This window comes from Apteryx mantelli, chromosome 4, assembly GCF_036417845.1.
Source record: "Apteryx mantelli isolate bAptMan1 chromosome 4, bAptMan1.hap1, whole genome shotgun sequence".
NCBI lineage: Eukaryota > Metazoa > Chordata > Aves > Apterygiformes > Apterygidae > Apteryx > Apteryx mantelli.
The window spans coordinates 22712856-22734018 of record NC_089981.1 but is presented as its reverse complement, the minus strand read 5'-3'; the positions used below and the strand labels follow the sequence as shown (position 1 = coordinate 22734018).

The following is a 21163-nucleotide window of genomic DNA, read 5'->3' as shown; positions in this document are numbered from 1 at the left end:
CTTTGTACCAAAAATGAATTAACAAATTAAAGAAGACAAGTAACTAGACTCTGCTCCCATTTATTCCTACCAAGCTCTCTCTCTGGATGAGTATTCCACTGGCAGTTATTTGAATAAAGTTTATAGTATATTTGTATAGGCAAAGAGTTAAACTAACCTTCACAGACTAAAACAGTTCTCCAATTGAAATTATGGTCTCCTAAATACTACCAGTCTGTTTGATCTCTATTTCAAGCACAGCTGAAACAATTTATACTCTTTAGTAGATATTACTTGAAATTTCTGAGTTTTGCTTACAGCTCATTTGATTTGAGACTTAAGTAACACTGAGCTCTCTGTTTTAAAGGTAATATGTCTTTAGCATACAAGACAAACTTTGAACTATTCAACTAATAGAGAAATACTGGAAGGGCCTACAGAGAAGTTCTTGTGTACAAGACCACTGACTGTTTACGTTATTCCAGGGATTACCGTCCCCAGAAAACAGATGTTTTACTAGGAATTACATTGATAGGAAACTTTGGGTTCTACCTCATTCATTCTTCTAGACAAATTGCTCCCACACAAGGAAATCCCTCCAGGAAAGTTTTCAGCATTTTTTGTCAGATAGACAGCATTGAATATTTGCCTGTAGGTAAATGCAGTTTCAATAAACAGATTGCTATGGATTGTCTGTATTTTGTTACACTTATTTGGGTTTGTACAATAACCGTCATCACAAAAAGGTGACTTGCAGCTGTACCTTAATTTAACAAACTGTACTCTAGAACAATTTCCTTTATTAGTTTGTTTTCCAGGAGAACTATACAAATATATGGGCCTAACTCAATGATCTACATTTTAAATTTGTTGTCCTGCATTCACAAGAATGAAATGCCATGACTGATATGGTCTAACATTATTGATAGCCCTACTTCAAGTGGAAGGTTGTTCTCGGTAACCTCCAGGGGTCCCTCCCAGTCAACGTTTCTTTGATTCTAAGACAAACACACTGTAACAAAATATATTTCTTCTTCAATATTGTTGGTTTGTAGCATTAGAATTCAGTCACAAGGATGAAGACCTAATTCTTCTACACCATTCCCATTATGTTTTTCTCTAACCTTGCCAGTTCTCAGTGTTAACAATAATTTCTGTATTAACAGACTGTGGTCCACAGAAGCTCTTTGGGGTAATTATTAATAGTTCTACCACAAAAAATGTATAGGCACAAGTTCTTGAAACGCATAGCTAGGCCCTAATAAAAACAAACCAAGTGGAGATCCCAAGTTCTGTGCAAACATACTCCCTCTTATTTTGTATGCTCAGTGTGCAACCATAGCCTGGTGATCCTTCTTTGAAACAGCTGATATTGACTTGTAGTCAGTAGAAATCTGTCAGTATCTTGAAACGTTACAGATATGAAGGAGAAAATTTCTATATTGTGTTGCTACAAGTACTCAGGTTACTATGCGTATTACTTCTAAAAGTGATTACCAACACCTGCATAACACTTGTATAAGAGGGTTAATTTTCTCTTCTTTCTCCTTACAGTGTCATTAAGTTGCCTTATACCAGCAATGGAATTCAGATAGCACCTTACGGACGCAACATCCGCCTGGTGGCCAAGATGATGGAGATGGAGCTAGTCGTCATGTGGAACAATGATGACTATCTCATGGTTAGTAAAACGTACCCATAAAGCAGAAGAGAAAATTCTCACTGACTTGTTGGAATGTTAGGATCTCTTTAGACCTAATGGGTGCTTTTTGCATGTGTTTACTATTTGAATATTTATTCTTTTCCTGCTTCATCCATTCCCCTTGAAATAAACAAATGTGCTTTTTATACTTGCATTTCCTTTCACTTCCAGCATTGGTAGTTAACTAAAGCCACCAATATTGTGATTTGTGGGCATTTTCCCTGGATTTTAACCTTTCCTCAGGCTATTCCAGCAGCTTAAATATTTTGCCAAAGGGATGTTGCAGTCGTTTACAGTTATGCAGAATTTAGTAGTGTATGCCATAGCTCTGTCATTTCTGGTGTGCTTCATCTGGCCATCTTTTGATTTCTAACAGATGGTGCTCCTCAGAGCTCTTTTTCCTACAGCTTTTCATATTTTTCCCCCCAAATCCTGATGTAGTTTAGAGAACAGAAAACCTTTTCTCAGGCTGACCTGTGATATTAATGCCACATAGGACACTGAATTCTGAATTGGTAAGTCTGCTAAAACAGAGAGATTGTAACCTAGTAAATTGTCTGGGAGATTTACCAGTGCTGCTATCACCTATGTAACAGAAAACATGTCTATGATGGGTACGTGCTATGTTCTATGAACAGCCAGACTCTTTTCCCTGATCTAAGGTTTTTGTGATTATTCGTTGATTGTAGCCAGCAGCAATTTTACCATTTCACCGTCTACAGCAATAGATAACTGAATAACATTCCTCTGAAAACAGACTTTCTTCCTGTAACCTTCAATTCCTTAAGAGAACAAACCTGAAATTTGTGCTTTTTCAAAAGTAATATGAGCAATGAAACAGCATCATTTCCTTTTCTATTTTTTTCCAACTCCTTAGAATATTATCCTCCATCATTTCCCTGGAAATGTCTCCGAATCTTATTCTTTTATTGAATCAAAGAAACATAACAATCACTACTTGCTGATTCAGAAAAGAAGTTACTGCTTTCAAACCTCTTGCCCCAGTCAGATCACTGAAATTAATCATAAGGATCACCTCTAATCGGATTCTTGAACTGAATTTGTACAAGAAAGGTAATGCTGTGTAGATAATTTTAATTAGAGTGATCCTTTTAAATGTTTTGTTTTATTTTATTTCAGGTTCTGACTGAGAAAAAATATATGGGGAAAACCTGTGGAATGTGTGGAAATTATGATGGCCAAGAACTGAATGACTTTGTGAATGAAGGTAAGATCTAAAGGACAGGCCAAATGGAAGGAGATCTAATTAAACTGAGTCAAAGTAAAAATGTAATGCTGTACTCACTTATCTCTGACTGTTCAAACAATTTTAGAACTGAGTAAAACGCTCCCATAGCTCACCAGCAAACTTATCAGTCATATGATTATGCCAAGCACTGCTTTTTTGCCACTGTTATTTGCTACGACTATATTTTGAAACACTTGGTGAGGATCACACTGTGTCTGTCTCGCCTAACTTTCAGAACAACGTAGGTCCATAGCAAGGCACAATAAGTGGGTGAAATGATTGCATTAGCTGAAAGCAAGAATGAGGCTATGGTAAGAAGAACATAGTGGACAAGAACATTAACAAGTAGCGTGTCCCAGTAGGGGTGTATCTTTACAACAAAGTCAGCTGGTGCTGAGGACTTGACATCCCCCCCATATGCAGTTCAGGGGGTTCACTTCAGACTTCCTCTAGTCTGGTCTGACGGACTCGTGCCCATTAGCAGTTGGAGCACATTAGACATCCTCTTAGAGTACATCTTCTGGTTTGGTTTCATCAGAAAGAATTCAGTACACCAAGACCACACCACAATGCAAACCAAACTGCTATAAGTCAGGATGCCTGGAAGATTTGTTTCAGAAGCACACTGCTGATATGAACTACGATGCTAGTGTGGAGACACTAAGCTGCACAGTAAGCTGCAATCTCAGATCAACACTGCAGTTTTCGGTACACATCACAGAGAAGAGTTCTAAAATGCATATAATTTATTTTTAGATTGTGATGAGTTTAATGCCACATGTAGGGGAAAACACAAGAGTGTGGGATGGGGAGAGAAGGCATGAATTGGCAGATGGAAAAGATAACACCACTGATAGAAAAGCAGTAGCAACTGATATCTTGTGAGGTTGTAGATATGATAGGCTAGAAAATAGTGCAGAGAAATGATCAAGGTGTTAGAAGTACTCTTTGCTGAATAGACTCCAGGTAGAGGACAAAACAGGTAGTTATCATCACAGGAAATTGGACTTAATAGGACCTTTCACAGTGAGAGAATAGAATCTGTTTTTTACTACATCACAGCAATAATTAAAGAAATCTACATGTTTTTTTTCCTGACAAATTATAACCCTTCAATTTACAGGTAAATTGCTGGATACATACAAATTTGCTGCATTACAAAAAATGGATGATCCATCAGAGATCTGCCTATCTGAGGAGATATCAATTTCTGCCATTCGTCACAAAAAATACGTAAGAAAGATCTTGGCTTTTCTGCAGCATAATTTTAACAGAGAAGGAAAAACAGATTAGAAACCACCAGCAGAGAGGCAGTGATTTCATAAGTCTAAATGGGAATAGATAAAGCCAAAAGATGTATACAGCATGATATGAGAAAGAAAAGGACTTCTTTGCATCAAAATACATTTTGAAAAGGGCCCAGAGGTATTATTGAGGCTGGATTTGTATGGCTTAAGAGCAGGACTGAAGAACAGGAGCATCTGAAGGTGCTGTGAGGAAGATGCTTTTCTGTGAGGAAGAAGAGTTGTAAATATTACTTGTATTCATATTGAAAAATTGCTTTGATACCCTGGAGAACTTGCTTTGACTCAGAAGTTGAAACTTTTAATATTGTTTCTCTTTGAGATGTGATACTTCAGTAGGCAACATTATGGGCAATACCAGCACATCAAAGGCATGCTCAGAGAGGAATGTATGTTGTTATCTCCACATGGTGTTTGCCCTGAACACTTTCCTCTTCTGACTGAGTCTCCGTAAGACAAGAGACTCCCTGTCTGTAATATTCTCACCAGTTCTTAGGGAGATTGATGATACCAGAACAATGACTCATTTTCAGTTTAATGAGAAGTGGAACTAATTCAACATATCAAGATCCTTCCATTATACACTGAATTTATATTCCCTTCCATTTGCAGAACTTCTCATGCATTTTAAATCAGCTAAACATTACTTGTAGAATAAAGCAGAAAAAACAACAAGAAAATCATAATTAGCAGTGATGTTCTATTGTGGTTTTCACATGAGAAGAATGCTACCAGGAACAGTTTTCCTTTTCTTTTTATTTAGGCCATGATCTGCTCCCAGCTACTCAACCTGGTGTCACCAACCTGCAGTGTGCCAAAGGAAGGGTTTATTATTCGTTGTCAGCTTGATATGCAGGACTGCAGTGAGCCAGGACAAAACAATTGTACTTGCTCTACCCTGTCAGAGTATTCAAGGCAATGTGCTATGTCCCATCAAATGGTGTTCAACTGGAGGAGTGAAAACTTCTGCTGTAAGTTCAAATGTTTTATAGGCACAAGATTTTACACAAGCTTGCTGTATATTTTATAGAGAGAGAATGATTCTTTACTGGAATTTAAAACAACTGATTATAGAAGTCTCTACTGTCATGAATCAAGCAGAAATGATTTTCTTAAAGAAACAGCGGTGGTCTTGGGTAAAGCGTTAAGAGGGAAGGCATGGAAGCCTCCAAGAAGGAGGAAGCGTGGAAGGTAGCTCCTAGATCTAGATCAGACACTGTTCAATTTAAAGAAGAGAAGCACCCACCACGTGAATACTGGTGAATTTCTCAGACTTCCAGCAGGAGTCTCTTCTCTCTACTTAGCATATTTTGTTCATTATTCTACTCAGTAAATTAGCCAGCAAAGAGATACAACTTGTAAATTGTCCCTGCAGTCTCTCATCCTTTTTTTCTACCCATTACCATAGACCCTCTTATTCACAGATTTTCAGCAGCCCATTTCCACATGCTCAGTCTTTTTAATTGTAACTACCAATACAAAGCAAACAGGGAACAAATCTTCAGCTACTCTCCAAGCTGTACATGATTAGACACACATTTTTTCAAGTGCCTGCTTGTTATCAAAGTTTTGATTCATTTTTTGAAATGGATCTGCCAGAAACTTTAACCTGTAATCGGTATTATGTAGCAGGGATTCATTGTTTTATAAGAGGTCTTGCTGACCATAAGAAAGTCAAAAGTAACCTAAACTGATGTTATTTCTAAACCAACTCACACATTAAATTACCAGAGATGCAGCTCATACCAAGAAAGAGGAACTTTCAAAATGACCTTGCATAATGTCATGCTGTCCTTCAGAAACATACTGTTTAATCGTATTTCTGTTTAACCTTTATATACATACGTGGCCGCGGGTAGCAAATTCTTAAAATAAATTGCTTTAACAGGAACATATTTTTCCTTACCCCTTGCTTCTTATCCACTTACAGAAGTCTTTGAGATTGGCTACCATTTAGATTTTCTCATGAGAATAGTGAAGTTCTAATTGAATTATATTCCTGACATCATTACTTGACTTGCCATAGTCTATCATCTCATCATTGTTACTTTCCAGGCCTTGCATCATTTTGACGTATCTGTGTTTCTCGTGTCATATTCTTCTATTCTCTTCTTGATCTTCATGTACTGGTGCTGCTCTTCATTTTTTGCTTTGAATTTAGCCATGAGTTTTCTTTGATTCTTTCCTCATACTTACTGAAAACTTTCCCTACTAAGTTCCATTGTTATCCTAAACTCTTCTAAATTGCACTCTTCTTCCCGAAATCATTCTTCCCCACCACTTCTCCAATGTTATCTTATGTAAATTGGTAACCCATTTTATTTTTTGGTTGTTCTGGACTGGTTTTAGTCCTTCAAAATTGTAACTCCTCAGGGCATTTTATAGACTTTGATAAATATTGGTAAGGTACCATGTACATTCACAGAACTGTACAATAATTCTTACTTATCACAGTAAAATAAAACCCAGTCTTCTCTCTGTCATGGCAGTTTTCATGCTGCCAGTAGACCATTACTAGAACTTGTAGTAAAGTGATAAAATGCAAAACTAAAAAAGTAAAGAAAAAAAAAAAAGGATTTGCAAGTTAGTGAATGGGAGCCCTTGTTTCCCCCAAAACACAGGTGAGAAACTTTGAACTTGCAAATAAATGCCAAGCATACAAAGGTAATGAACTATTTAGTCTTTATTGTTTCTTTGTCAAGTTTATTGCTAACTTTCCCCGTTTTCCTACTTCACTTACTTTCCTCTTTCAGATGGAGAGAAAATTCTGCTTGTTATCACATAATAAAACATGTGTTTTCAGTTCCATACATTAGTATTGCTAGGTAGTTGCAGTCTGAAAAACAGATAATGTCTGAGAAGCACAAATGCAGAAGATTGAGGAGTTGTATTCTTCCAGTACTTTAAGTACTACAGAAAATCTGATTTATGGTAGTTTGCTAGGCTGCAATATAACCTGCTTGCCATCCTTCAGACTTTTGAAAGGAGTTTCTAATAAATCTGGCTTGAAAAGTGAATAAAGACTAGAGCGAATATGATGATGATGAATACTCAGATGATGGACTGAGTATCTAGACAGGGTAAGAGAAGGTTAGTGTCAGACTTCACAAGGTCTTCTCTGTCCTTTGTGGTAGATGAGAGAATCTTCTGTTTGCTATTTAAAGTATCTTAATACTTTGCATGGTTGTTTGTTACAGCTGTGGGAAAATGTTCTACTAACCAAATCTATGAGGAATGTGGTTCTCCATGTATTAAAACCTGTTCCAACCCAGAGTACAGCTGTTCCAGTCACTGTACCTATGGTTGCTTTTGTCCAGAAGGTATCAGTTTTGTATTCATCTTATCCAATATGACCCATACAAATGTTTTTTGGCATATATCCAGTCAACTGAAATAATCTTATTAAACAAAAATTCAGCAGTGCATTTCAGGCCCTTATGCTGCTAGAACTGCAGTTTCTCAGATAACATGAGATAACCGGAGTCTTGAAGAGTCTCAATCATGAAAGATCCTTGGTTACTATTCACAGGAAGAGACCTGTGAAAGCATCTTCCTCCTTATATGCTGCCTGCTTGAAGTTCTGTTTTATAATATAAATTGAGTTAGATATAATTTATTTCTTCTCCCAAACGTGTCTATCCTTTCAGGGCACCAGCAAAAGGTAGTATACCTCAGAGAAGTTCTGAAATATTATAGACATCTTACAAATTCCTTTTAAAATAGTTCAAGATGAAATTGCCTACAAAAACTGTAATTATGACTATTATTTGGATCTTTTCTTGATATTTCAGAACTGAAATATTCTCTCAGGTTCCTGTGATGTAGGTATTTATATCATCACCATTTTACAGTAGTCAAAAATAGTATGTTGTAAGCTACACATTCAAAACTAGACTTAGGACTCTAGACACTAGGTTGTGTCGATCTTTCAAGCTTCCCAGCCTAATTACAGTGTCATATAGAGGCAATGGGAAAAAATAACATTCAAGCTTACCATTATTTCAAATTAAGTTCAACTTTGAAATGAAGACAATTATTTACACTTTCATATAACAAAGTAGCCAAACCCTGTTACCAGTTGTAGAAAGTCAGTTTTATTTTAATTAAGGGAAAATGTCCTGCACATAATATTTCTAATATTTCTATGTGCAGTGACTGTGCAAGAATACCATTCTCAAGCTGACTTTGGAAGTAGCACTAAGCAGGATACAAGTTATGATAACTTTAGCGCTCAGTAAAGATATGGAAAAGTATTTATTTTGTTAATCCCCCTTGGCAGGAACTGTTCTTGATGACATCTCACAGAATCAAACATGTGTTCACATTAAGCAGTGTCCATGTTCACTAAACGGGAAAAAATATGCTCCTGGTGAGACAATGAAAGCAGCATGTAGAAGCTGGTAAGTAGAAACAGGTTCTTTCAAGAGAGGATGGAAAATATCCTCACCAAATGGTTGGAAAATTTAGCCTAACTTTTCTGATGGCAGCTACAAGTGTATCATATCATCTCTGAGCTCACCTTATTTGAAAGGCACAGTTCATCTGTACAAATATAAATGTTTCTTCATACCATACAAAGCAGTATCATTTTTAGCTCCCGTGTGAAAGGGCAGGTAAAATTAATAAAAAATAAATATCCAGTACTTAGGACTTCTTTCTGGCAGTCTCAGCAGTTTTAATCAGCAAATGAGTCCTGGAAACTAATTTTCCCTTTTATAACAGAAAATAATTATTTAGGTCAATGTTGTTTAAATTTGGGGAAAAAATAAAGCTGTGGAGTAGATTTTTTTGTTTCATTGCCTTTGCTATCATCATTCTGATAAATAAAATAAAGGCTAAATAATGGAATTCAGTCCTCAGGACTGTAACAAAGAACACACTTTTCATGAATCATCTATGCAGGAAATTTTACTGACAATCTGTATAAGAGTTCAGAAACTTTAAATTAAGATGAACAGCTCCATCTGATGTACATAGAAAAAGAAAATCAAAGCATAGAAAATACAAGGGTGAAAAGTGATACAAATGGCATCTTCCCTCACTAGTAAGTTACTGAGTTTCTAAAGTGAAAGTAGAGACATTTCATAGGCAATGGAAATGAAAGTTCATAATGTATACATATGTTACACTGTGTTTACTAGCTGATTTGGCCGGCTGATCTGCTACAGCAAAACCTCCAGACAGAAGGATCAAATCATCTTTGCTGATAAATAGTGACTTAGTGTGGGAATAATCTTACATAGAATTTCTTGTTTTCCTCAGTAAATGTACAATGGGTCAGTGGAACTGCATAGACTTGCCTTGCCCTGGAAGGTGTTCCCTGGAAGGAGGCTCCTTTGTTACCACATTTGATTCTAGGTCCTACAGGTTCCACGGAGTTTGCACTTATGTTCTTATGAAGGTAATTTCCTGAAATCTAGAAACACACAAACGTGTATGCTTTTAGTCAGTCTTTGATTTCCTTTCGGTATGCAAACTGAGGTCTTCCTGTGATGTGCTTTTATCCTACAAATACTTTTACGCAAACACACCTTTTCATTATTTTCTTTCAGAGTTCCAGCCTGCCACACAATGGAACCCTAATGGCTGTATATGGGAAGTCTGGTTACTCTCATTCTGAGACGTCACTTAGTGCTGTAATTTACCTGTCTACAAAGGTAAGCAATCATTCCACAGTCTAGCCAGCATTTCAGTAACCAGACCAGCAAAGTAAATATTTAAAGGCTTTGCTAGTAGCCTGAACTGGAAAATTATGGGGGATAGATATATGTTCCAATGCATGCATATGCAGCAAAGATCTGTGATGCCACATCAGTTCAGGAAGGTAGAGTTTCTGTGCAGAGAACTACAGGATTTTCAAAGTGAAAACTGAAAACAGTATGGAATAATATATGAGAAAAAGCTTGCATCCATATTTTCTTATTATATAGGTCATTGGCAATAGAGTGCTTCAAATAAAGAAAACATAAATACCATCAGCATAGATATTTACTTCTCATTCCATGTCCTCATTCATACAGGACAAAATTGTGATTTCTCAAAATGAACTCCTTACTGACGATGATGAACTTAAGCGGCTACCTTACAGATCAGGTAAAGAAAAAGGGAATATATGTTAAATACGTATTATATTAAATCTCTATTTTATATCTTTTTCTAACAATTGCAAATAGCAGAGGTTTTAGAGGAAGGTCAAAAATCTTTCCCAGTGCATCTATTCCTCTATGGAGTGTTGTATATGGAAGGAGAAGGCATACGTAGACAGAATGCTAGAACATTTATTTATGCATTAAAATCATTACTTTAAAATATTCCTATGCACCAAATTCTCTATTTTAAAATATTCTTATTCTTTTAGGCGACATCACTATTTTCAAACAGTCCTCAGTCTACATTCAAATGTATACAACCTTTGGGCTGGAACTTGTAGTTCAGACATCACCTGTGTTCCAGGCCTATGTGAAAGTTGGACCACAATTCAAAGGCAAAACCCTAGGTAAGAAATCTAGTCCCCATGTGAAAGAGAGAATGTAAGGAGTGTAATTTTGAAAGCTTAGTAGTCATCCTTTAAGAATAAACTTTCTTCTCTGGATTCAAAAAACCCCAACAAAAATACCTGCATCGGAAAACTGCTATGCATAGTTAAGAATTTGTTTTTTCCTAGTAACTTTAAAAATAAGCAATGGAATTTGATGGGTGACATTTTTGATGTGTAATATAATACTGATTTTTGCATCTATTTTATACATGCCTTTTTCAATATGTCTTCTCAACATAATGAAGGAGCAATGAGTTAGCCTGGCTGGTCTCTACATCTTGGAGCACACTGAGCTTTGAGCACAATGAACCATCATTGTGAACACGATGAACCATTAAAGAATCCAGAGGCTCCTCAGCTGATAAGAACCAGATGGAGATGTCTGTGTTTACTATGAAACAACATTAGCCACAAAGGCATATCTTATATTCTAATTATCTATGTGGATTTACAGAGAGGCTTTAGATGTTAAAAAAGGTTAAATGTATAGTCTATGCCATTACAGATTTTGTATACTTCAGAAAACACACGTGCAACTGTAGAAGTATTTCATGGCCTTTCTCTTTTACATAATTTAAAACTGCTGAAAGGGTCTTTTTTCCAAAAACAAGGCAGACAAAAATTTCTGTATGAATTCATGTCAGTGAATAAAGCTGGATAATTTTAACCTGAGAAGTGAGAGGCTCAGAGTGACTGAATGCAGAAGATACGTACCCAAGGTTCGGTGGCTACTTTACCTATAGTATTCATTAACACTCCACCACATTTTTCTCACTTTGTACAGGAATGAAACATAGACCATTCTGTACATATTCTTTGATTTTCAGTCATCTCTTGCATTTCTCATGTTATTAGGTCTGTGTGGCAATTACAATGGAGACACTACAGATGACTTCATGACTAGCATGGATATCACTGAAGGGACAGCTTCCTTGTTTGTGGATTCCTGGAGGGCAGGAAATTGCCAGCCTGCTTTAGAGAGAGATACTGACCCTTGTGCTATGAGTCAACTGAACAGTAAGTAGCTGATCCTGTTCTAACTGATCTCTCTAGCTAGCTTTGTCAGCCCCTTCATAAGCCCGAAGCAAGGGAATGAAAAGACTTGAGAAAATGAGAGGACTGAATGTCACAGATTCCTTCACCAACAAGAAGTTTCTGAGAATATACCTTTACTGAAAGAACTTATCAGATCCCATTCTAGAGATCTGGGATTGAAAAGATGAATCAGAGGTTTGTGCTGATATTTGACAGTGAAATTGTGATAACCATGGAAGCCTTAAACTGTTGCTCACCAGCACTGTGACTGAAATCCAGGCTTTGCCTTCTCAGGACTCTATTGCTATTGTACATAAAGAAAAAAAAAGTGCCATGCTGAGGTGCTTGAACAAGGGTATAGTCTGCAAGACATATGAAGTTGTCCTTTTGGTCTGTCCATTGTTGCTAACAGTTCAGCTGGAGTGGAGTGTCCAGTTTTGCTGCTAGAAAATAAAACTACAGTTTGAGAAAAGCAGTGACCAGCTGGAGGGAATCCAGAGAAGATCAGAAAGGATAATCAGTGGTTTAGGAAACATGGCCTAAGATGAAAGATTAAACAAAAGGGAAGAATATAACTTAACAAGGAGAAAAATGAGCAGGAATGCAATAGTTGTTTTCAAATCCATTAAAATGAAAATAATATATTGCCCTCCATATCACTGCTAGGAAGGATAAGAAATAATCTGCAACATACTCAGTTTTTCTAGTAGATTAATTTTCTGATGATGAGCACAATGAAGCATTTGAACAGATTGCCTGGCATGTTATGGAATCTGTATTACTGGAGGTCTTTAACAGTAGGTTAGTCAAATTTTAGTCAGTAATAACACAAGCATTTCTGGTCTTTTTTTGGCCAAAGTACACTAGATAGGCTTTTGAGATCCTTTCCAAGTCTCTCTCTCTTCTTCATCCCTTTTTCCTAACTTTCTCTAGTGTTTAATGTCCACGACTTTCTTTCACTTAGAAATATCTGCTGAGACTCATTGCTCCGTTCTTACTAAGAAGGGTACAGTGTTCGAGAAATGCCATGCTGTGGTGAACCCTATTCCTTTCTACAAGGTAGGAACTTAAGATAGATGGTGCACAGAGGGAGTCTAAATATGGACCAGAATGTACTCATGTACAGTACGCCACTTATGTTAATCAGCAATGTGCAATAGGTCAGGAACAAGGAACAAGGGTGTTTCTGAAAATTATGCTTCCACTGCACTAAAAGCCTGGCTTAACCATAGGCTGCCAATCTGAACCCTAGGAATCGGAAGATATTTTTGCTCACACTGCAGTTTTCCTTGTCAACAACTTTAACCATGCAAAGTATTGATTTTCCCATATGCATAATTGAGCTCATTACATTTGCCCATCTCTATGAAACATTTTGAAAATTAAAAATGAAAAGCAGTGAATAAACAAGGGCATTGTTTTAGCTACTTAGCATATTTTATTCCTGTCAACCAAGCAATTAATCTGATCATTTTGATCGGTGTTCTAGTTAGGCAAAAAAGTGTATTTTGCCTGGCTTACCTCTGCTGTTCAGCATTTTTAACACTTTCAGATGTCTGCTCCCCAGTAACAGAATATTCTCCATGTGTTGGGTTTCAGAGATGCGTCTACCAAGCCTGTAATTATGAAGAGACCTTTCCCTATATTTGTTCTGCTCTGGGATCATATGCACGAGCATGTAGTTCAATGGGTTTAATCCTTGAAAACTGGAGAAACAGTATGGACAATTGCAGTAAGTAATTGAACCAAGTCCTGAAAGTATGCCGTCATATGAATGCATGCATATAGGTCTATCTACATGTATTTCCATTCAGAAAATTCCCATGCTTGATTCACTTTTGACAAAAAGTTGAACGAGAATCTGTATTTTAAAACTACATATTAGTCATTAGAAGAAAACTACTTACTGCTCCAATAGGCCAACTAACAGGCATAAAAGCCATGTTCCCAAGAGCTGCTGGCCTCACAGATGTGTCAAAACTCAACAGAACACCTTAAACAGTAAAGCAGTATCCTAAACAATGTCCAAATCACATTAAGAGTAATGAAAAAATAGACAGCAGAAAGAAGAGGAAAACAGAAATGGAATAGCAGATATCCAATTCATAAACACTCTAGAGATCAAGACTGCAGTGCCTGAAACTGGAAAAAATCATGTTTTGATGCTCTATTTTGGCTGCTCAAAAAAGGATCATCATTTAAGATTATATCAAAAAGACTGCTCATAGACTTTAAGGAGAATATGTGGATGCTTCCAGGACTTGATATTTAAATAATGGAATTGACAAATAAATGAAGCTATAATGTGCCGCAGGATAAGAAAGAACAAGGAAGGGCTCTGGCTGCAGATGTGATTTTGCTATTATGCAATTTAGACAGCAGCACCGTTTTCAAAGTTATATAAAAACATATAAAAAACATATAAAACATATTGGTATTTCTACAAAGCTTCTTTTTGCATGATTGCATTCCAAGATACACAAAGAAGCAATAAGATGATATTATTTAACCTTTATAAAACTTACAAACAGCTACAGGGTGGGCGTTAAGCCCTTCTCTGCAATATCTTTCACTACAGCTCCACATCCTCAGGGAGAGGAGTAAGAGCATTGAAGCTCTCGACAGAGTAAGCATTGAAACTATTGATAGAATGTGTGCAGCACATTGCTCTGAACCTAGCATCTTTCACAGGGAAGAGGAGAAAGAAATGAAATTTAACAGACACTTTCGTCTTGTTTTGCAGCCATTACTTGTACTGGCAATCAAACATTCAGCTACAACACTCAGGCATGTGACAGGACATGCTTGTCACTCTCCAACCGAGCCCTGGAATGTCATCCAACTGACATCCCTATTGAAGGCTGCCATTGTCCTAAAGGAACGTACTTGAACCACAAAAATGAATGTGTTCGTAAATCTCATTGTCCCTGCTATTTAGAAGATAGAAAATACATTTTGCCTGACCAGTCAACAATAACTGGTGGGATTACCTGGTAAGTTTGTCAAGTTCAAAGATGAGCAAACTGAAAATGGGGAAGAGGTGTTTTCATGTGTCTGCTTTGCTTTTAATAGAAAAAGATTATTTTTTGAGACATCTTTTCTGCTCCTTCCTAAAATACAAACATTATTAAAGGAATGATTTGAAAAAAACATGACTTTAAGCTTGGAAATGCTAAGGAAAAAATTAGAGAATATTAGATAAAATCTGATTATTCCTGGTAGATCCTAGTACGAGATTTTGCCAACAATGTCTGTACAACTACCTACAAACCAGATGATGGCCCACTGTTCGCTTTCAAAACTGATGCTGTATACTGCAAAAAGTAAAGAGAAACAAATTCCCATGTTTCATTTTGGAGGATGTGGGGGAGCTAGTAATATAGATGAAACACTTCCAGTGGTGAAAAACCTGAAGTCATCGTGCAAAAACTTAAAAATTTCTTTCTTAGGAGAGAATTGCACTGAAATTCCCCCTTGCTTTTTTTTCCCCCCTAGCTACTGTGTTAATGGGAGGCTAAGTTGCACTGGCAAACCTCAAAATCCTGCAGGTATGGGTCTGGCTACAGCTTACTTTGAACCATATTCTTTTCCTCTATATTATAAAATCGCAACTTCACAGTCTCCTGTTTCTTTTTCTTCCTTTTTTCTAGAAAGCTGCAAAGCTCCTAAGAAATATGTATCATGTTCTGACAGTTTAGAAAACAAGTATGGAGCTACATGTGCCCCTACCTGTCAGATGTTAGCCACTGGAATTGAATGTGTGAGTTTCACAGCTCTGTGATATAGATCCTCTGAGAGGGGAAGAATGTTCTGGTTGTTACCTGGAACTCAAGAAGTCCAGGATTCAGCTCCTTCTAGTAAAATGAAAGGAGATATTTCTTCTAACATGACATAGTTAAACACCAGACTTCTTTGCACAGACTGTAGACACTAAAAATGTATATACACCTTCAGAAAGGAAAGGGATTAAATGAATTCATAGAATAAAAATCCATGACTATCACCTCTGGTTCAGGTACTCCATAAGCTGCATGTCACTGGAAATTGATAGAACATTAAGTATATGCTTCCTGTTCTGTTCTTCCCCAAATACCTGCTAGTGACAGTTACAGGATGCAGGAGATACAGGCTAGAGGAACTTTTGATCTGTCCTGTTATGGCTTTTCTTACGCTTTTAAGGAAACAGACTGACTGGGAGAATTATAACCTAATAGACTTCCTTCATATAAAGAAGCTTACACTATATTTATCCAAGAAGTTGGTAACATTGAAAGATAAATTTTTTCAAAGAGTCTTCGAGTATGTTTACTATCTCACACAACAGGTATATTTTACAACTTTAGTGAAACTAGTACAATTAATTAGTATATTAGCACCAATAAAATCATAAAATTCAAATCAAAACTTAGCACATGTTGACTGTTGACACTAGTCGCATACAATGTAAGACGTAACAGATCTCCTTATATTTCTTTTCATTTTTCAATTTGTTGATCTTTACCAGGTACCTACTAGGTGCGAATCAGGCTGTGTCTGTACTAATGGGCTATATGAGAATCTTGATGGCAGGTGTGTACCAGCTGAGGAGTGTCCCTGTGAATACGGTGGTCTTGCTTATGGAAGAGATGAGCAGATCCAAACTGAATGTGAGATGTGGTAAGAGTCATAGTTTTCCCTTGCTGGTCCTGTTTCACTAAACTGCACAAATGGACAATAAAACCATTTAATTGACAGGAGAATAGGAAATGGCAACAGCTGAACTATAGCAACAAAGCATAGAGGTGATAAAGACAAACATAACACTTGACAATGTATGTGCATAGATGAAATGGTCATGGTCTACTAGTCAGCTGTACTGGCTTCAAGGATAATCTTTGCCATCTGCATATTCAGGAATAAGATGGCATCAAGGAGAGCCTTTAACTGTAAACTATATAAGATCAAGTATTAAAAACTACACCTAAGTAAAGATGAGGACACAATCTTCTTCCTCTTCTCTAGATAAAAAACACCTCCCAAAAATATTGTTTCTGTTTTTTAGTAATATTCTCAACAACTCTCTTCCCTTTGCAGTTTCTAATCTAGTATAAAAAAATACCACCACCCAAACTACACAGGACAGTGACATCTATTCTTAGCAACAACAGAAAGAAATGAGCTTCATGTTCTTTCTTTAATGAAAAAAGAAAGCAAAAAGTGACTTAATATTTCTTCTTTATCATGCATTAGTTTTCTCAGCAGTCCCTAGCTTTTCAGGATGGTTCCTTTATTAATTATAACTTGGCTAGAGTGTACACAAGTCAATTAAATGAATGTCTTACCTATAAAAATGCATGCATATAAAAGGAAGTGTTAAGGAGGCATGCCTTTGAAATCTGAGCATGTTTTTTCTTCTTGCTCCCAGCACTTGCACAAGAGGCAAATGGAAATGTGTTCAGAAATCCAGGTGTTCCTCAACATGTAATCTCTATGGAGAAGGTCACATTACCACTTTCGATGGACAGCGCTTTGTGTTTGACGGCAACTGTGAATACATACTAGCTATGGTAACGTCCATCTTACTATTTCTTTTGGCAGTATCTCAGCATCAAGAAATAGCTGTATTTAAATGGCTGATGAAAATATCCTAGGAAGCATCTATATTCAACAGAGCACTCAGAGTCTTTATATACACTTATATGTTTTAATATTTTCTGTTTATTTCAGAACTTAAGATTGAAAGCCTATACTTTTCAAGATGTATGTTTTTCATGAAATTGCAAACATTTTAAATTTACTAACATGTTTGAATAGTCACTGATGACTACCCATTATGTACCAGCCAAGTATATCTTTCAGCAAAGTGATGTCAGTTTGACTACCAAATCAGAGGTCATCACTGTTATCTCCAAAAAAAATGATACCACTAAAGCATAATACTCCATTGACTCTTTCCTTTCTCCATACAAAGACACAGTTCTGAAATAAATAAAATTCTTCAGCTGCCAAAGCCGTAAGATATCCTAGAACCTCTGCATTAACAACCAGCAGTGGATTTTGAGACAGCCACAGATAGGCCATCTCTCACATGAGAATATAAAGTAAAGATTGCCTACTATGCTGAAAGGCAGAATCACAGTTATGGCATGCTTAAGCTTTCTTTTCCTCTGTTTTAACTTGAAATGCTTCTGGCACAGAGTCTGTTTCTTTTTTTTAGGATGGCTGCAGTGTTAATAGACCTCTTTCCTCCTTTAAAATTGTTACTGAGAATGTCATCTGTGGGAAATCGGGGGTTACCTGCTCCAGATCCATCAGCATTTACCTTGGGGTAAGATCCTCATTCTACTGTTATCCAGCTGAATAGCCATTTAAGCCCAAGTTTGCTTCACTTTTGGGAACTTTAGCTGTGTCTTGTAAGCGATGCCTTGTAAGCGAAGTTAATGTGCTTAACTTAGAGCTTCAGTGTTAGTACGAACTACCATCTTTTTTTTTTTTTAATTCTCATCTCAGTATTTCAGTCCTTGGATTTCTGGTCTACCTAGAAGCCATAAAATTTTAAATTTACCCACTTAATGATGAATTGCTCAGTCAAAAGATACTGATTTTTTCCCCCAAACTCAATCAGGAAAACAATGATATAAAACGAAGGCATTCTCATCATGGATGATGGGCAAAACCTCTCCAAATTTCTCTAAGCCCAGATAATATCTGCTTTTTCAAAATATCTCCAGATCTCAATTAACTTACCCAAGATACATTTGTGAAACTACAGCAATGAGCAGTTATCCTCATTTCCACTGTTGTCTGAAAACTTCCAAAATCAGATCAGTTTCTCAGCTCTATGGGATAGTTATGCCCCTCAGTATCCGATCATCTCGGAGTCCTTCTTTATCAGACAGAAAGAAGAATATGAACAGATGAGATTTTTATCCCAAGGAATGATCACTGCAGGTAATGTACATTTGCCACTTTTCTGAGTAGCACCAGCAGTGTCAGTTGGTCAGTGCTGTGCTGGAAGAGTTTGTTGTTTTTTGCATACAGTTTTGTAAGTGCATGATCCAGACAAATCTTTCTTTTTGGCCATCTAGACAGATGAAACACTGCAATATGACAGGAGAAAAGATGTAAAAGTACAAATGAGATTGGGAAATGATGAAAATACTCAAGTGAGAGAGCTAATTTCTCTCTGTAACTTTTCATTTATTCCTAAGAACACATGGAAACAGACCTCTTTTTCTCTTCTGGTTACATGTAGATGTCAATATTATTTCTACCAAATGCAGTCAGAAAGCTACTGCATCTAACAATGAGAGTATTACAATGACAGATTTTTTGTGTGTTTCTCATCAAAACTTGCATATGCATTAAAAAAAATTTTCAAAGAAAAAAATCCAAATATTTTGAGATAGGATAGCAACCTGAAGAAACTCACTTATCCTGTAGGATCTGCGTCACCACTGACAATACATTATTCTGCAGCATCTGGCTACCATAAGATAAGTGTGAATGACAAGACAATCTGTAGTGGTACAACATCTTTAGTAACGTCACAGGGAGAGTATGGAAAATACTAGAGCTTGATAAGTTACAATATCCGCAAAAATTTTCTTTCAGAACTTGACATTCATACTGCGAGATGAAACCTTCTCTGTATCTGGGGAAAATCCTCTAGTGCGATATAAAGTGAAAAAAAATGCCCTTCACCTGATGTTCGATATTGTTATCCCAGGAAAATACAACATGACCCTTATCTGGAACAAGCACATGAACTTCTTCATCAGGATCTCCAGAGAAACACAGGTACTGAAAATAACTTCCTCAGTAAACTGTCCTTCAATTCAGATTGAACTGCACATTTGATTACAGTTGTCTCGACTCTCTGTGATGGCGAAGTTTTTCAGAGAAGCCACTAGTGATTCATTTTCTACTCACCATTATCTCCAAAACAGCAGAGATTTTCAGTAGAGACTGATTACTAAACAATTGCCCTACTACATAAGAGGAATCTTTGGGCTAAGAGCTTGTGCTGTATACAACAGCAGCATATTTTGGTTGAATTTTATCTCTAAATTACGGCAGATTACGCTTGAGAGGAAAAACACATACATCCACTGATAAACCAGACTTCATGCACAAACTTTACCAACATATGAGAGTATTTATAGATCACATTTGCTACTAAGATACAGGAAACAATGACAATAATAAAAGGGGAAGGCAAGCTATTGTAACTCACTCAACTGACATTAATGCCTTGGTTCCATTTAGGAAACTATCTGCGGTTTGTGTGGGAACTACAATGGCAATATGAAAGATGATTTTGAAACCCGAAGCAAGTATGTGGCATCAAATGAATTGGAGTTTGTCAATTCTTGGAAAGAGAATCCTCTCTGTGGGGATGTGTACTTTGTAGTGGACCCCTGTAGCAAGAACCCTTACCGTAAAGCCTGGGCAGAAAAGACATGTTCCGTCATCAACAGCCAAGTTTTTTCTGCCTGTCACAATAAGGTAAGAATTGCTTTGGCTTTCTCTTTATTTATAGGCATAATCTACAGTCTGCCAAACAGTATTTGCTCACACTCCAGCACTTGATTTTCTCTTCCCTAAAATGTTTTAATGATACATATATGAAATATATTCTGGCTCTCATTAATCTTAATCCTTCCTTATTTGTACTTCACCTGCCCTTTTGTTAGTACAGAAGCTAAGTATGGTATTAACTGAATAATTAAAATATTAGAGTGAAAAAAAAAAAAGAAGACTTCAGTATCAGAAATTAGTGAGTCCATTGATGATACCTGACACTGATTAATAGAGTTTACTCTTTCTGAAAACATTTAGGCTTTGTTAGAAAAAAAAAAACACAACCCCCCCCCCCCAACCTTGTTCTCATTAGTAAATCAACAGCATTATTTAGAAGATGCAGGAGATCAGTCCGAGAGCAAGTATCATGAACCCTTCTATTTGTTTTAAGTTACCCACTTTGTCGATGAAAATACCACAAGATTCATCAGAACCAGGCCTCCTGAAGGAAAATCTCCATTTTCCAGAAGTGAACACAAGAGAGAAATATGAGTAAAGCTGCAGTGGTTATACATATCTATGGAGGGTGTACTGCTGATGAACTTGCACATTCATGCCTGAGTGAATGCGGGTTTGTTTAGATGACTATACATAATGTGTTCAAGATCAGTATGGATTTAGAAGTTCATATCTGGCAAAATATCATCAGCTTCTATTGTTAGTTTTCAGGGACCTACATTCTTACTAAAAATGGTTGTCTGAAGTGGGACTGTGTTATTGTTTTGACTGTTTTAGTGTTTAGAGGAAATACTATCTACTCTCACTTAATGGAACAGATGCACTTCACTTTCCCC

At 36.7% G+C, this 21163-nt stretch overlaps 1 protein-coding gene across 1 annotated transcript in view; it reads left to right on the top strand.

The window, feature by feature from the left end:
• The window catches only part of MUC6 (mucin 6, oligomeric mucus/gel-forming), a 56353-nt gene that overhangs the window by 33319 nt on the left and 1871 nt on the right, over positions 1 to 21163 (top strand). Inside the window, exons 3-23 of the mRNA XM_067295337.1 lie at positions 1534 to 1660; positions 2822 to 2909; positions 4054 to 4163; positions 4998 to 5205; positions 7432 to 7554; positions 8514 to 8634; positions 9497 to 9635; positions 9787 to 9891; positions 10255 to 10327; positions 10593 to 10730; positions 11628 to 11789; positions 12772 to 12866; positions 13407 to 13539; positions 14551 to 14800; positions 15303 to 15355; positions 15458 to 15567; positions 16312 to 16463; positions 17212 to 17353; positions 18004 to 18114; positions 19401 to 19586; positions 20055 to 20294. Of these exons, the coding sequence (XP_067151438.1) occupies positions 1534 to 1660; positions 2822 to 2909; positions 4054 to 4163; positions 4998 to 5205; positions 7432 to 7554; positions 8514 to 8634; positions 9497 to 9635; positions 9787 to 9891; positions 10255 to 10327; positions 10593 to 10730; positions 11628 to 11789; positions 12772 to 12866; positions 13407 to 13539; positions 14551 to 14800; positions 15303 to 15355; positions 15458 to 15567; positions 16312 to 16463; positions 17212 to 17353; positions 18004 to 18114; positions 19401 to 19586; positions 20055 to 20294 (2866 nt within the window). The remainder of the gene's footprint in view (positions 1 to 1533; positions 1661 to 2821; positions 2910 to 4053; positions 4164 to 4997; positions 5206 to 7431; positions 7555 to 8513; positions 8635 to 9496; positions 9636 to 9786; positions 9892 to 10254; positions 10328 to 10592; positions 10731 to 11627; positions 11790 to 12771; positions 12867 to 13406; positions 13540 to 14550; positions 14801 to 15302; positions 15356 to 15457; positions 15568 to 16311; positions 16464 to 17211; positions 17354 to 18003; positions 18115 to 19400; positions 19587 to 20054; positions 20295 to 21163) is intronic.